This window comes from Dendrobates tinctorius, unplaced genomic scaffold (assembly GCF_039654945.1).
Source record: "Dendrobates tinctorius isolate UK_male_01 unplaced genomic scaffold, ASM3965494v1 ptg000011l, whole genome shotgun sequence".
NCBI lineage: Eukaryota > Metazoa > Chordata > Amphibia > Anura > Dendrobatidae > Dendrobates > Dendrobates tinctorius.
Window position 1 is genome coordinate 102,370,211 of NW_027361679.1, and position 18,193 is coordinate 102,388,403.

The window sequence follows — 18,193 nt, forward strand, 5'->3', positions numbered from 1 at the left end:
GCAGCTTACTAGCAACCATGTAGCGAGGCACCAGCGATTCCTACCAGGTCGTATCCTTGTCGGGATCACTGGTGCGTCGCTATGTGAAACGGGACCCTTATAGTTCCAGCATAATGAATGCGATTTACAGAAATTGTGCCCACTGTGCATTATTTTTGTATTCTTCCTTTCACGCAGTGTACATCCACCTGTGCTGAGTTTTTGAAATTTTTCCCATACAATTATACATTGAAAAATCCACAGATAAAACACGCATTTTGGCTTTTTAGTGCATTGCTACTGTGGAAACACATTGAATACATCTAATTCACAATTTAACTGCATCAATAAAGTTTTAGCAAAGCTAAAGAGCAGGAAGTATAAAAACAAACGATGTTTAATTTAAAACATGACATACCAAAGAGAGGCAAAAACCTCAGCCTAGATGATGCTCTTTATGGGCACTTTAAATAAGTCATAATATTTTTCAGACTTTGACGTGACTATACTGTACACTACAATTCTGTATATTTATAATTATACCCATTTTTCCTCCATATCTCAGCACACCTATCTTGTGTACAGAGTACTTTTGACCATTTGTAGTTTGCAACACTACTCATCTCAAAAGGTAGCTATTATAAGTCCCTTTTAGTGCTGTCATAAAGTTATTATAACCTATTATATTCATTGTATTTTATAATGAGGGTTTTGTATACCCCACTACACAATTTTTTTGTACATTGGTGTTTACATGTGACTTCGTACATCTGTGATTGCAATTTGATTACCAAGTAATAGCCTTACTTCTTCTGCTACCTCTAGTGGTGAGGTGCTCATTGCCACTCTCTCCCGGTTACCCTTTTATGATGTTTTTATATTGATATATTGGGTCGAAAAAAAAAAAAAAAAAAAAAAAGTACTTTTTTTAGTCACATTTACGTCTACTTTTGGAGGTTTTCTGTTTATTATAGCAGTTTCTCCCTATTCCGTGGCATATTGACATTTTATATTTATAATTTATTTTTATTTAAGGACATGAGCACTGCAGCACCTTTTCTTTATTTCAACCTATAAAATGTGCCATTTAGATACAACTAAGCTAAGGACAAGAGCACTGTAGCACTTTTATATGATTAGTTATCCTCTTTGTGAAAGTAAGGTCATTCATCCTCACTGCTCTTAAATATGTAAATCAGTCCCTGGTGATACTGTTATATTGTTGGGTAGTGTGGCCATTATATTTACACATTTTTTTAAAGACACCGTTCCCATAGATCGTATGCCATATCTCGCTTATGGATATACTCCATTCAAGGATTTGAGCACTGCAGAACCTTTATAAGACCGACACCCGACATTGTGGAGATAAGGTAAATCTACACTCCCTGACAGAGGTTATATCGCTTATCCATGTTTTGTAAATAAAAGCTTATAACCTGATGTTAAATTCATCCTTTGGTTGTATAGATTATTCTTTTGAAAGCTGAAACCCTCCGAAATGTGGTTTAGGTTAAGAAAATAAATTGGCATCAATGCAGAAATATTGATCATTTAATGGACACAATGGTCAGATTTTAGCAAAACAAAAGTTGTCGGCCACAGAAAGTAATGTGATATTCAAACAAATAACTTAAAAAATACAAATATATGTTGCATAACATTGGTGAATGAAGTTATGGTGCTATTAGAGTCATATTTAATATTTCGTGTGACTTGAGTTCATCTAGATTCTTTGGTTTTGTCTTCCAAGCTTCCTCTTTCATCCTACCCCAAACATGCTCAATGTTCATGTCTGGTGACTGGGCTGGCCAGTCCTTGAGCACCTTGATCTTTTTTGCCTGGAGGAACTTTGTTGTAGAGATGGATGTATGAGATGGAGCACCATCCTGCTGCAGAATTTGACTCCTTTTATGATTTGGAATATAAGAGGTAGCTAATACTTTTTATTTTAGGCTATTGATATTGCCTTCCACCTTGCCAATGTTTCGCACACCCCCCAGACCATGATCTTTCAACCACCAAATTTAACTGTTTTCTGGGTGTATATTGGATCCATACGGGCTCCAGTAGGTCTCCTGCAGTATTTGCCGCGGCTGTGGTGTAATTCTACTGAAGATTCATCAGAGAAATCCACCTTCTGACACTTTTCCAGCATCCATCTATTTAGCAGGCTGTAGGACTTTGCAAATGCCACACATTTTTTTTTTATTTGCCTTTTGTTTAGTGCTGGCTTCTGGGCACTGATTTGACCATGGAGGCCATTTCAAGACAGAATCCTACAAACTGTTCTAGTTGACACTGGGACTTGAGGAGACCAGGCCTGTTAGAGCTCTGCTGCAGTGGAAGAGGGGCTTGCTTTGGATTTTCTTATCAACAAACGTTCCTCCTGAGCAGTTGTCTTGCGGGGTCTGCCGGACCTGGGCTTGTCAAACATATCATCAGTGTCTTCGAATCTTTTTTTAAATTCTTTGTACTTGACGCTGAGACACATGAAAGGTGCCAGCCACCTCTGCAGTGGATCTGGTCTTCAGCCTCTTGATAATCCAGGCTTTGGTCGCAGGGTGGATTTTTGGCATGTTGTCAGAGCTCAAGTTGCAGCTCAAGTGAAGGTCTGGGGTACTGGGTTTCTTTTTATACACACCCACTAATTAACCGATCATTTACTGAGCACAGGTGAGGATGTAAACTAGGATTGGGTGCAGTATATGACAAGGCGACAAAGCTTTTGTCTTGCCAAAATCTGAAAATTCTGTGTCCATTAAATGATCAATATTTCTGCATTGATGGCAATTTAGTTTCTTAACCTAAACCACATTTCGGAGGGTTTCAGCTTTCAAAAGAATAATTTATACAACCAATGGATGAATTTAACGTCAGGTTATAAGCTTTTATTTTTATAACATGGATAAGTGACATACCTTCTGTTAGGGAGTGTAACTCGCTCTTGCTTATATTGTTTGAGTATATTTAGAGACAAGACGCCTATAGCAATCTGGAACCAGCGCAAAATTATAACTACTTTTCATTGTTTCAATTTTGGTCTTGTTGGTATAGACCCCCAATTTTTGCTGCGGTTCTCAGAAAGATAAAAAACGCGCCACTAATCTAATCCAGTTTTTTAGTTTTCGGCTGGGGTCACACTGGCGAGGAATACGGCCAAGTGAGAGGCACTAAAAGCACGCATTAGACACGGACCAATGATTCTCTATGGGGTCCCTCGCACCAGCCGTATATTTCTCATCCGTATTCTACGGTCCGTGCCAATCGCAGCATGCTGCGACTGTCAGCGTACTACGCCCGTAATACGCCAATGCAAGTCTATGGGTGCGCAAAAAATACGGATTACACACTGACCACACATGTGACCTGCGAGAAATACGCACCCGGTGTCTTTTAGCAAAGCCGGCAATTTAGTGCGCTATACAGTAAACTCACACTGACAGTTTTAATAAAGAAACGAAAGAATAGATATATACACATAGAATACATACACACATACACACACACACACACACACACACACACACATTCTGTGTGTCTATATCTTTTCTTTGGTTTCTGTTTAGAAACCCTGTCATAGGGCTCCATTATATGTCCATTTTGCAAGCCTGCGAGAAAATCTCGCCATGTGGATTACATACGGATGCTTACATGCGCAAAATACGCGACCACACCTTGCTTACGGATGACATACGGAGCACTGTTTAGGGACCATTCATCCGTATTACGCATGTAAAATACTGACCGTATTTTCCGTCGGTTAGTGTGACCCCGGCCTTAACCTCTTCGCGACCGCCCACAGTAGATAAACGTTGGCGCTTGCTGGGCTTTGTGCAGCGCCGACGTTTATCTACTGTCGGCGGTTTTGTGCCCCCCGGGACCCCCTCATACCTTATAACGCGGGGATCCCGGTGCACAATGCATGCTGGGACCCCCGACGTCATCGAGACCTGATTGGTTCAGGTCCTGATGACGTCGCGTCACAGCAGTCAATGAGAGAGCTCGCTGGGAAAGCTGCTTGTTTCCCGGCGATCTCCCTCATTATAACGCGACTTCTCCTCTGAGCTCATGCTGACAGATGAGCAGAGGTGAAGCAGCGTTACAGTGTGACTAGATCGCTGCCTGGCACAGCTGATCGCTGCCTGGCACAGCTGTGTCAGGTGGCGATCTTGTCACACAGTAACGCTGCTTCACCTCTGCTCATCTGTCAGTGTGAGATCAGAGGAGAAGTGGCGTTACTATGTGCCGGGCAGCGATCTTGTCACATAGTAACGCTGCTTCTCCTCTGATCATCTGCCAGTGTGAGATCAGAGGAGAAGTGGCGTTACTATGAGTCAAAAATACAAAAAATAAAAAACACAAAAATAAAAAAAAAAGTAAAGAAAAAAAAAAGCAGGTAGGCAGGCTAGGGGCTAGGGCTAGGGTTAGGGCTAGGGTTAGGGCTAGGGTTGGAATTCGAATTGGGGGTTTCCACTGTTTAGGTACATCAGGGGCTCTGTAAATGCAATATGACGCCCGCAGACCATTCCATCAAAGTCTGCATTCCAGAACGTCACTACTTCCCTTCCGAGCCCCACCGTGTTCCCAAACAGTGGTCCCCCCCCACATGTGGGGTACCAGCGTACTCAGGACAAATTGGACAACAACTCTTAGGGTCCAATTTCTCCTGTTACCCTTGTGAAAATAAAAATTGGGAGCTAAAAGATCATTTTTGTGGAGGATTTCCACTGTTTAGGCACATCAGGGGCTCTGCAAACGCGACATGACACCCGCAGACCATTCCATCAAAGTCTGCATTCCAAAACGTCACTACTTCCCTTCCGATCCCCAACGTGTGCCCAAACAGTAGTTTTCTTCCACATATGGGGTACCAGTGTACTCAGGACAAATTGGACAACTTTTGGGGTCCAATTTCTCCTGTTACCCTTGTGAAAATAAAAAATTGGGGGCTAAAAGATCATGTTTGTGGAACAAAAATGATTTTTTATTTTCATGGCTCTACGTTATAAGCTTCTGTGAAGCACTTGGGGGTTCAAAGTGCTCATGACACATCTAGATAAGTTCTTTAAGGGGTCTAGTTTCCAAAATGGGGTCACTTGTGGGGGTTTCCACTGTTTAGGCACATTAGGGGCTCTCCAAATGCGACATGGCGTCCTATCTCAATTCCAGCCAATTCTGCATTGAAAAAAGTCAAACGGCACTCCTTCCTTTCTGAGCTCTGCCGTGTGCTCAAACAGTGGTTTAGCCCCACATACGGGGTATCGGCGTATTTGGGAGAAATTGCACAAAAAATTTTGTGGTTCATTTTCTGTTTTTACACTTGTGAAAATAAAAAAAATGGTTCTGAAGTAAAATGTTTGTGAAAAAAAGTTAAATGTTTATTTTTTCCTTCCACATTCCATTCATTCATGTGAAACACCTGAAGGGTTAATAAACTTCTTGAATGTGGTTTTGAGTACATTGAGAGGTGCAGTTTTTAGAATGGTGTCACTTTTGGGTATTTTCTGTCATATTGACCCCCCAAACTCACTTCAAATGTGAGGTGGTCCCTAAAAAAAAAAAAAAAATGGTGTTGTAAATTTTGTTGTAAAAATGAGAAATCGCTGGTCAACTTTTAACCCTTATAACTTCCTAAAAAAAAAAAAATTATGTTTCCAAAATTGTGCAGATGTAAAGTAGACATGTGGGAAATGTTATTTATTAACTATTTTGTGCGATATCACTCTCTGATTTAAGGGCATAAAAATTAAAAGTTTGAAAATTGCAAAATTTTCAAAATTTTTGCCAAATTTCGATTTTTTTAACATATAAGCGCAGTTCATATCTAAGAAATTTTACCACTATCCTGAAGTACAATATGTCATGAGAAAACAATGTCAGAATCAGCAGGATCCGTTGAAGCGTTCTAGAGTTATGGCCTCATAAAGTGACACTGGTCAGAATTGAAAAAATTGGCCTGGTCACGAAGGCAAAAACAGGCTCAGGCGCGAAAGGGTTAAAAGAAAATGCACTATGTTACAGTGAAAGATTGTCTTGCACCAACTTCTGAATCCAGAGGATGGCGATTCCAAGAGGTAATTTGCTGTCACAATTGTGACTATATATATCAAAACTTAAATCAGAATTATTCCATATAGGCCATAAGATCACTGAGAAGGTGATATTTTCTGCACGTTTTCCCATTTATTTTTTCTTTATAATCATTGCGGAAAATTTCCCATTTAGCCGTGCCCCCAAAAATACATTGCTGTACTAGAAGCCGCTATCAAGATACTACATTAGTCTTCAGTAAAAGGAAAAACTTCTCAATAGTTAACATGGAGCCGGATCATAAAGAAAGCACTCACGTTATTTGTGCTAGGTAAATGAGAAATCCTCCTCTTCTGGCCAGGAATCAGTGCAGTCGAACTTGGCTGCAATTTCTCCTCACTGTCATTGAGCTATTAAAATACAATAAAAACATCCATTCTGTCAAATGACATATCAATAGAACTTTAAAAGAAAAAAACAAAAAAAAAACCACACCAATTCTTCATAGCAATGTTAAGCAGTATAATAACCTATGAACCACTACATTCTTACTACATACACAAGAAAAAAAAAAAAAGTGGGAGAGGTATAGTATATTTATTATAAATTTAACTCCAGAAATTGGTGTAAATTATAGCAGAACTCTCATCTCTTGGCTGACAAGATGCACAGAAGGAGCCGCCTATGAAATGCGATGGTAGAAGGGGAGCGAAGAAAAAAGTTCAAGTGAGGACCATGAAACAGATAAGACGCTGCCGCTCGGCAATAGAAAACTACCTCCTTCTCCACATCCTCCCACCATGACTGCAGTCTCTCCAAATTCACAGCACTGCTCCCAGCCTCCACGCAAGCCTTTCTTCAAATGCAGTGTTTACAGAATAGATATACAAACCGCTGTAGAGGTGATGTAGGAGGAGAGTAGTGCTGAGATGGGTAGGAAACAACGTTGGAGGGAGACTGCGAAGAAAAATGAGGCCAACTGGGTACAGCTCTTAAAATGGGGCTGCAGTTGAGTGTGGCTGTGGAAGAACAACGACTGGGATCATTTCATAGTAGTCCACACTTTTTTTTTGTTTTTCCAATTTTGAGACTGCATAATCTCAAGGAGACAGTCAGCAAATGCACTGCCTGGGCCAGAGATCAACAGCCATCTAGATCTAGTAGGTGGGAGGTAGATGTGTGCCACTCAATGAATCATGGTTAATGCGGTCTAGATCATCCAAGGCAGTGCTGGTCAGAACAGAAGCTCAAAGTGTAAAATTAACAAAATGTACAGGAACTAAAGAGAAATCTAAACCAAATCAATACTTTGTGTGACCACAGTCTTCAAGAAACCATAAAAAGCATCAATTCTTCTATGTAAACTTGCATAAAGTCAGGGATTTCGTAGGATTATAGTCCAGTGTATGAGTTACAAATTACACCAAAAAGTGATATGTGATTATCATTTTTATATGTAGATTTAAAGGGAATCTGTCACCCTTTTTTGGACAATGAGCTGCCGGCATCGACATCAGGGGCTTATCTACAGCATTCTGCAATGCTGTAGATAAGCCCCTGATGTAACCTGAAAAGATAAGAAAAAAAAAAGTTGGATTATACTCACCCCGGCGTCCGGTCTGATGGGTGTCGCCATCCGTTCTGGCGCCTCCCATCTTCATACGATGCCATCCTCTTCTTCCCTTCCTGTCGTGGCTCAGGTGCACTGCTCTGTCCTGTTGAAGGCAGAGCAGAGTCCTGCAGTGCGAAGGTGCCGGGAGAGGTCCGGCTCCTGCGCACTGCAGTATTCTGCTCTGCCCTCAACAGGACAGAGCAGTGCGCCTGCTCCGGAGTCACGACAGGAAGGGAAGAAGAGAACGGCATTGTATGAAGATGGGAGGTGCCGGACCGCAACACCCATCAGACCAAGACCGGACCACTCTCCCCCACCCGGTGAGTATAATCTAACTCCTTTATCTTCTCTTTCAGGTTACATCGGGGGCTTATCTACAGCATTATAGAATGCTGCAGATAAGTCCCCGATGTCGATGCCGACAGCTCATAATCCAAAAAAAGGGTGACAGGTTCCCTTTAAAACAGGTCACTGACAGAAAAAGTGTGCAGGAAGCTTAACCAGGGTAAGAAAAAGCCAAACTACTACAAGGGGAGGATGTGGAAAACTGTTACACAACACAGGTCATCATGGCAAAAATGAGGACCACAAAAAAAGGCAAGGTAGTTATAAAGCATCAGCAAAGTCGCTCCCAGGTAAAGATTTCAAAGTAGATTGGGGTTTCATGCACTGTTCAAGTTCTTTTGAAGCAGCACCACCAATAAATGGGCAACGATTAAGGCCATAGACACAGTGATCAACCAAGCAAACAGTGCAGATGAAAGACATAATGCTTACGTCCCTTCAAAACCAGGAGATATCCAGCAGTGACATTAACTTAGCACTGGAAGCAAACAATTAGATCCAGCTACACCCATCTACTGTTTAGAGAAGTCTGGCCAGAAGTGGTCTTCATGGAATAAATTACTGCCAAAAAGGAATAACCTCAACATTAAAACATGGCCAATTGATTCAACTAAGCACAACAAAAGTTTATGCTTTAATCTGACTCAAAATGTGTAATATTTGACTAACCGTATGTTAACCGAAGGGCTAGAAAGTGGTACAATAATGTGTGCCTATAGGCAAGAGTGAAGCATGGTGGAGGTTTGGGGCTGCATGCCAGCAAATGGAGCTGAGAATTTGTTTAGAATTGTGCCCTCAATGCTGAGAAATACAGCAGATACTTATCCAGCATACAATACCATCAGGGAGGTGTTCAATTCGCTTCAAAATTTATTCAGCAGCAGAGTAAACAAACATGCAGGCAAAGCAATTAAGAGCCATCTTCAATATAAAGAAGATCATAAATGCGATATGGTCCCACACAGCCCTGATCTAAACAGAGAGAGAAGGATTTGCAGAAGCCTACATCCACAGATCTGTAGTTAGTTCTACAAGATGTTTGGGAAAACCTCCTTGCAGAGCTCATTGAAAAGCTGTGTGCAAGCATACCTAGAAGAATTAATACGGATTTGAAGGCCAAAAGTGGGTCACACCAAATATTGATTTGATTTAGATTTCTCATTTGTTCATGTACTCTAAATTTTGTTACATAATAAAACTACTAAACATTTCTATGCTTAAAAGCATTCTTGCTTTGCATCATTTTGGTCTCTTTACACTTGCTTAAAAGGGAATCAGCCACCATCTTTCAGCTCTCCTATACAGCATACTAATATGCTGTGTATATGCCCCAGATCCAGCCTGCAACAAAAGAAAAAAAAAAAACACCTTTTATGATATTCAGTTGCCGGGCACGGTCTGGTATCGCTGGTATTGGTCAGACACCTCCCTTTTGATGTTGTCCTCCTTCTGTGCTTCGAGAGGATGACGCATGCAACATCATACACAGTCTCCCCAGAATTGTGCTCCTTAACAGGCATACTTTGCTGCCCTGACTAGGGCAGAGGAAAGTACTACAGTGTGCATGTGCCAGAACATTTTGGCCTTTACCAGCGCATGCGCACTGAAGTGCTTTTCTTTCCTCAACAGCACAAAGTAGTAAGCCTATGTGGATCACGTAGGGACATTTCATCCACACGAAGCAAAAATCAGGACAGCATCGAAAGAAGGGAAGCACCAGACCAAGACAGCGACACCCATCGGAGCCAACTGCCTTGCAGGTGAGTATAATAAAAGGTGTTTGTTTTTTTTGTTACAGGTCGGGTTGGGGGCATATATACAGAATATCAGAATGCTATATATACACCTTGTACAGTTGTGCTCAATAGTTTACATACCCCGGCAGAATTTTTGCTTTCTTGGCCTTTTATCAGAGAATATGAATGATAACACCAAAACTTTTTCTCCACTCATGGATAGTTGTTGGGTGAAGCGGTATATTGTTAAACTACTATGTTTTCTCTTTTTAACCCCTTTACCCCCTCCAAGGGTGGTTTGCACGTTCATGACCGGGACAATTTCTACAATTCTGACCACTATTCCTTTATCAGGTATTAACGCTGGAATTCTTCCATGGATCCCAGTGATTCTGACAATGTTTTCTCTTGACATATTGTACTTCATGCTAGTGGTAAAATTTCATTCATATAACTTGCGTTTATTTGTGAAAAAAAAAAAGGAAATTTGGCAAAAATTTTGAAAATTTCGCAAATTTCCAACTTTGAATTTTTATGCCCTTAAATTACAGAGATATGGCACATAAAAAACGTATTAAGTAACATTTCCCACGTTTACTTTACATCAGCACAATTTTGGAACCAAATTTTTTTTATTTTTTTTTTTTAGGAAGTTATAAGGGTTAAAAGTTGACCAGTGATTTCTCATTTTTACAACACCATTGTATTTTTAGGGACCACATCACATTTGAAGTCACTTTGAGGGGTCTATATGGCAGAAAATACCCAGAAGTGACACCATTCTGAAAACTGCACCCCTCAAGGTGCTCAAAACCACGTTCAAGAAGTTTATTAACCCTTCAGGTGCATCACAGGAATTTTTGGAATGTTAAATAAATAAAAAAAAATTAAAAAAAAAAAAACAAAAAAACCCACACGAACATTTAACTTTTTTTCACAAAAAAATTGCTTCAGGTCCAATTTTTTTTATTTTACCAAGGGTAAGAGGAGAAATTGGACTGCAAAAGTTATTGTGCAATTTGTGCTGAGTACGCTGATACCTGATATGTGGGGGGAACCACTGTTTCGGCGCATGGCAAAGCTCAGAAGGGAAGAAACGCCGTTTGACTTTTTCAACGTAAAATTGGCTGGAATTCAGATCGGACATTTCACTTTTTGAGAGCCCCTGATGTGCCTAAACTCCCCACAAGTGACCCCATTTTGGAAACTAGACCCCCCAAGGAACTTATGTAGATGTGTGGTGAGCACTTTGAACCCCCTAGGGTTTCACAGAAGTTTATAACGCCCGGGTGTGAAAATACAAAAATAAAAAAAATCATTTTTTCCACAAACATGATCTTTTAGTCCCCATTTTTTTTTTTTTTTATTTTCCCAAGGGTAACAGGAGAAATTGGACCCCAAAAGTTGTTGTCCAATTTGTCCTGAGCACGCTCATATCCCATATGTGGGAGAAAACTACTGTATGGGCAGACGTCGGGGGTCGGAAGGGAAGTAGTGACGTTTTGGAATGCAGACTTTGATGGAATGGTCTGCGGGTGTCATGTTGCCTTTGGAGAGCCCCTAATGTGCCTAAACTGTGGAAACCTCCAAGTGACCCCATTTTTGGAAGCTAGACCCCCCCAAGGAACTTATCTAGATGTGTGGTGAGCACTTTGAACCCCCAAGTGCTTCACAGAAGTTTATAACGTAAAGCCATAAAAAACAAAAATCATTCCCCCCCCCCCCACACAAAAATGATATTTTTGCCCCAATTTTTTGTTGCCCCACATGGCAGAGTTTGGAAGGGAAGGAGCACCGTTTGACTTTTTCAATGCAGAATTGGCTGGAATTGAGATCAGATGCCATGTTGCGTTTGGAGAGACCCTGATGTGCCTAAACAGTGGAAACCGCCCAATTCTAACTCCAACCTTAACCCCAACACACCCCTAACCCTAATCTCAGCCCTAACCCTAATAGGAAAATGGAAATAAATACATTTGTTTAATTTTATTATTTTTCCCTAACTAAGGGGGTAATAAAGGTGGGTTTGATTTACTATTTAAAACGGGTTATGTTTGGCAGCTGTTGCACACTAAAAGATGCTTTTTATTGTAAAAATAGTTTTTGCATCACCACATTTTGAGAGCTATAATTTTTCCATATTTTGACCCGAGTTATGTGAGGACTTATTTTTTGCAGGACAAGTTGACGTTTTTATTGGTACCATTTTCAGGCACATGACATTTTTGGATCGCTTTTTATTCCGATTTTTGGGACGCAGAATGAACAAAAACAAGCAGTTTACGAATTTCTTTTGGAGGTGCGTTTACACCGTTCCGCGTGTGGTAAAATTGATAAAGCAGTTTTATTCTTCGGGTCAGTACGATTACACCGATACCCAATTTATGTTTTGGCGATTTTATGCAATGAAAACAATTTTATACAAAAAATAATTATTTTTGCATCGCTTTATTCTGCGAGCTATAACTTTTATTTTTTGCTGATTACGCTGTATGGCAGCTTGCTTTTTTGCGGGACAAGATTAAGTTTTCAGCGGTACCATGGTTATTTATATCCGTCTTTTTGATCGCGCGTTATTGCACTTTTTGTTTGGCGGTATGATGAGAAAAATAAAGAAACAAAGCACAAAACAATTATTTTTTAAGGGGTTCACTAAAGGGGTTAACTAGTGGGACAGTTTTATAGGGCGGGTCGTTACGGACGCGGCGATACTAAATGTGTACTTTTATTGTTTTTTTTAAATTCCAAAAGATGAATTAGGGAAATATATATATATATATATATATATATATATATATATATATATATATATATATATATATATATATATATATATAACGTTAAATTAAAAAAAAAAAAAATATATATTTTTTTTTTTAAATTTATTTAGAGATTTTTTTTTTCTTTATTTTATTGTCCCAGGGGGGGGGGGGGGGGGGGGACACATTACTGTAATGTGTCAGATCGCTGATCAGTTTGCACAGCGATCTGACAGGCGCTGCTGCAGGCTCTCTCTGCCCTGCTCTCTGCAGGCACTAAAGCCCCCATCACACATAGCGATCTCACCAGCGAGATCGCTGCTGCGTCACAAGTATTATGACAACAGCGATCTCACCTGCGAGATCGCTGTGTGTGACACCTATCAGCGACCGGCCCCCCTGCCGGTATCACTGATCCTTGTTGGAAAGCCCTGGACATTTTTTGTGACATTGTGACAGGCGGGAGACCAGCGGTCAGCGCACTGGTAGCAAGGTAAACGCAGGGCTTCTAAGCAGCGCGCGGTGCTTAGAAAGCCTCTGTGTACCTTAGTTACCAGTGCGCTGATGCAGGGAGCTGGTAACCAAGGTACACATCGGGTTTCTAAGTGACACGCGCTGCTTAGAAACCCGATGTGTACCTTAGTTACCAGCTCCCTGCATCAGCGCGCTGGTAGCTAACGTACACAGCAACGCGCCCGCTCGGCGTCGCTGATGCTTGTGAAGCTGCCTGTTTGGCAGCTCACCAGCGATCATGTAGCGACACACCAGCGATCCTGACAAGCTGATATCGTTGTCGGGATCGCTGATGAGTCGCTATGTGTGACGGGGCCCTAAGGAAGCTGACTCCCTGCAGACCCCAGCAGCCATCTTGGATCCGGGGGGGCCTGCAGGGAAGGAGACCGTTGAAGCAGCGCAGCACATCGCGCTGCTCTGGTGGTCTCAGGGAAACGCGCAGGGAGAACCCTCCCTGCCGATGCTTCCCTAATGCACGGTACACTGCGATCATGTTTAATCGCAGTGTGCCAAGGGTTAATGTGCCGGGTCCGGGAGCGCCGCTGATCGATTAGACGTACTACCCTGTCCCCGGTCATACGGGCCCGGGTACCGTGGACGGGATAATACGGCTGATGTCAGAAAGGGGTTAAATCATAATGACAACCCAAAACATCCAAATGACCCTGATCAAAAGTTCACATACCCCATTTCTTAGTTCCGTGTATTGCCCCCTTTAACATCAATGACAGCTTTAAGTCTTTTGTGGTAGTTGTGGTTGAGGTTCTTTATTTTCTCAGATAGTAAAGCTGCCCACTCATCTTGGCAAAAAGCCTCCAGTTCCTGTAAATTTCTGGGCTGTCAAGCATGAACTGCGTATGAGATCTAGCCTGAGTGGCTCAATGATACTGAGGTCAGGAGACTGAGATGGCCACTCCAGAACCTTCACTTTGTTCTGCTGTAGCCAATGACAGGTTGACTTGGCCTTGTGTTTCGGATTGTCGTCATGTTGGAACGTCCATGTACGTCCCATGCGCAGCTTCTGGCCTGATTGCAAATTTGCCTCCAGTATTTGCTGATAACATGCTGCATTCATCTTTCCTTCATCTTTGACCAAGTTTCCTGCGCCTTTGTAGCTCACACATCCCCAAAACATCAGCAATCCACCTCCGTGCTTTACAGTAGGAATGGTGTTCCTTTCATCATAGGCCTTGTTGACCTCTCTCCAAATGTAACGTTTATGGTTGTGGTCAGAAAATTCAATTTTGGTCTCATTACTCCAAATTACCTTGTTCCAGAAGTTTTGAGGCTTGTCTCTGTGCTGTTTTGCATATTGTAGGTGAAATACTTTGTGGCATTTGCGCAGCAATGGCTTTTTTCTGGCGACTCGACCATGCAGCCCATTTTTCTTCAAGTGCCTCTTTTTTGGGCATCTTGAAACAGCCACACCACTGTTTTCAGAGAGTCCAGTATTTCAGCTGATGTTATTTGTGGGTTTTTCTTTGCGTCCCAAACTATTTTCCTGGCAGTAGTGGACAAAATATTTGCTGGTCTATTTGACCGAGGTTTTGTTTTTAGAGAGCCCCTGATTTTCCATTTGTTAAATCATAGTTTGATCGTTGCTGACAGGCATTATCAATTCCTTTTTATATCTTTTTGTATCCTTTTCCTGTTTTATACAGTTCAACTACCTTTTCCAGTAGATCCATTGACAATCCTTTTGCTTTCCCCATGACTCACAATCCAGAAATGTCAGTGGCTGGATGAAAGATGCAAGAGTCTGTCTGGATCCCAGAAACTCACTCAGCTTTTATGCACACACACTGATTACAAGCAAACAGGTCACAGATGAGGATGTTACCTTTAGTAGACAGTCAAACCCATGTGTCAACGTCTGTGCATGTTATCAGGCCAAAAATCACCAGGGTATGTGAACTTTTGATCAGGGTTATTTGGATGTTTTGGGTTGTCATTATGATTTAAAAAGAGAAAACACAGTAGTTTGACAATAAATGGCTTCACTCAACCACTATCCTTAAGTGGAGAAAAAGTTTTGCTGTTATCATCCATAGTCTCTGAAAAAAGGCCAAGAAAGCAAAAATTCTGCCATAATATGTAAACTTTTGAGCACAACTGTACGAGGGTCTGAAAGGTTGTGGCCGCATCTCATATGTGACAAACCTGATGACAGATTCCCATTAACTTTTGCACTGTATATATAACAATCATTAAAATTGAAGAATCAATAGAAAACTTATTTACCATATAGTACTTCTGGAACATCATTGGTCAGCAGAGGGGAGAGGGCAGCAGTAGATCTTGATTATTTGCACTGCCAAATGCATTCAGCATGGCAGAACATTCAAACAACTATTGATAGCCTCATTTATAGCATGCCAATGCAAGTAAGTGCGTGTGTGGCACTCATACACTAAAATGAATACATTTCAGATGATTTGAAAATTAAGTCTCCATTTTTCCCCCCCACATCATTTGCACATATTTAACATGTCAATCCTGCGATTTCCATAATTCTGCAACTTTTCCTTCTTGGTGTTACACTTACAATGTTGAGTATATATTAAAACAAAAAAAAAAACAAAACAGGTTTTTATTTCAGTTCTGTTGGATACCAGAGAAGCCCAATGCTCACAATAACAAGTGACATAGGCCCAGTATTCTACTTTTTCAAGCTGCTGTATGCCTTCCACCTCAAATCCTCCATTTGGACCTACAGCAGAAGGCTCGAAGTAATGTGAACAAAGCCTTTGACTGTTCGTATGTGTATGAAGTATTTGGTTCTTGTGAGACCAAAATTCTTTAGGTAGTATTTTGCTGTGCAATCTACTTGATTCACAAATGCATTGACTCGTCAGGGTTACATCTATGTTGCAAGCAGTCAGATGTCCTTTACGAATTTAATAAAAAGAAAAAAAAAGCCTCACATGTTAAATTTTAACACTTGCACCTCTGCAATGAATAATTACAGATGCCAATTACTTACAATGGGTCCATTTGACCAAGCACACAGGAATTTCGGTAACATAAATCTAAGAAAAGCAATACCTCTCCTAGATTTTGGCAACGTATACAAATGTCACCAGTCAATATTCTGTGCTTGTAGCAGAGTAGAACAGGAGCCCAATGTTAGATGACATTCCTATTTCTCAACGCTTCATTAGTTTGATAAATATTGCGGCATACAATCCAAGAATCTGACGTTTTGATACACACTTAGTTACCTGTTTTCCCATTCTCCCCTTGTCTTCAGTCTTAATCTCATGTGACTCATTGAAGACTCTGAGACACTCTTCCATCGGGTCTACATCAGATTCGGAATCCAAATTGTTCTCGAATGAGAAAGTCTCGATATCAAGAGACTCCACAGAGGAAACAGAATTTCTTCTGGGGACCACTTTGCTTTTAGGTGTAGACTTTTCATCTTTACTTTGAGTACCAGCTTTTCTGTTTTCTTCCTCATCGCTTGTCTCATCCCCAAATAAATCCGCATGACTTAATGCTTTTTGTTTCTTTTTAGCATTGCAAGACATCTTAGGTTTGTCCAAAGACACCAATTTCATTTTTTTAGCTTTATGCGGTCTGATTTTTTTATCGCCATCTTTACTACTTGGGTCATTCTTTTTAGCTGACTCTTTACAGCATTTATTTTCATTATCCTTTTTATTTTGTCTGATTATTGGATTTTTTGACAAAGACTCTAAACTATTCTTTTTATTTTCAGTCTGTTCAGTTGGCCTTTCTTTTTTCGGCTTATATTCCTCTAGCTTGTCTAGATTTTTAACATTTCCCTTTTCACATTTCTTCTTATTGTGGCTTTTTGAAGATGCTTTTTTTTGTTCTTTAGTGATGCACGGCTTCTTACCGGAGACCACTGCCGATTTCAGTTCTTTTTTAGATACAGTCTTCTCATTCTTTGGCTCTAAAGGGTTGGGTAGTTTTTTAAAGGGCTCTTTGCTGTTTAAGGAGTTTCCAATATCATGCTTCTCTGCAATTTCTTTTACTGTGCTTACAGAGGATTGTTCAGTTCCACACACTAAAGATTTTAACAAATTAAAGGCGTTGCTCTTTTTATCAGAAATTAGGGGTTTTCCTAATTTAGGGGAACACTGTAATGGGGAATCATCTTCAGAGTCTGAAAATTTAGCTTCAACCATAATCTTAGGGGTCTGATTGCACAACTTCTTGGAAACAGGAGCATCACTTTTATCCTGACTATTCGTTCGACATCTTTTAGTCTCCTTTTCATGCTTAACCTTGCTTAAATGTCGAGCAGAGTAATTTAACATTGGATCATATTCCAAGTCTGTGGAAGGTTTGGAGTTGTCAATGACATACTTATTACTTCTGTACCTAGAGAAATTAGTTACTGTTGTTGGAATGTACTCCAAGTGACGTTTACTACTTTTAACATTTTCCTCGTTAGCTAAATTATATTTACACGACTTTACAGACTGAGCCTTGGGATTTGGGATGTAGCATAAAGCACTACTTCCAGGACAACCTGGATCATACTCAAAAGAAGAATGGCTTTCAGATGGCAAAGAGTTTTTTGCATTTTGTGATTCTATCAGTTCTTCATACTTTCTCCGCTCTTTTTCCATCTGACCCTTGACTTCTTCAATTGCTTTGTTAACCTTTTCCAGTTCCTGTATATGTTGGCTAGGCTTATAAAAACTCCCCAAAAAGTCATTATCCATGCACGGGGAAACCGCTGGAAGTTCAGGACTGTATGGATCATACTCTGAAAAATACATTAAAAGGTAAAACGTTAGAACAGAAATATTCATGGAAAACACAACATTCAAAAGTCCATTACAAATATACACTCACTGTCCAATTTATTAGGTACACCTGTCCAACTGTGTGTTAAGACTTAATTTCTAATCAGCCAATCACATGGCGGCAACTCAGTGCATTTAGGCATGTAGACATGGTCAAGACAATCTCCTGCAGTTCAAACCGAGCATCAGTATGGGGAAGAAAGGTGATTTGAGTGCCTTTGAACGTGGCATGATTGTTGGTGCCAGAAGGGCTGGTCTGAGTATTTCAGAAACTGCTGATCTACTGGGATTTTCACGCACAACCATCTCTAGGGTTTACAGAGAATGGTCCGAAAAAGAAAAAAAAATCCAGTGAGCGGCAGTTCTGTGGCCGGAAATGCCTTGTTGATGCCAGAGGTCAGAGGAGAATGGGCATACTGGTTCGAGCTGATAGAA

General features: G+C 40.7%; 1 protein-coding gene across 5 annotated transcripts in view; it reads right to left on the reverse strand.

The window, feature by feature from the left end:
- REXO1 (RNA exonuclease 1 homolog) overlaps positions 1-18,193 on the reverse strand; it is a 195,101-nt gene that overhangs the window by 163,391 nt on the left and 13,517 nt on the right. For 4 of the 5 annotated variants that reach the window (XM_073545606.1, XM_073545616.1, XM_073545636.1 and 1 more), the window contains exons 2-3: positions 16,199-17,718; positions 6,330-6,422 (exon numbers count right to left, since the gene is read on the reverse strand). In XM_073545606.1, coding sequence (XP_073401707.1) covers positions 6,330-6,422; positions 16,199-17,718 — 1,613 coding nt within the window. The remainder of the gene's footprint in view (positions 1-6,329; positions 6,423-16,198; positions 17,719-18,193) is intronic. The other variant, XM_073545626.1, reaches the window with a different exon arrangement.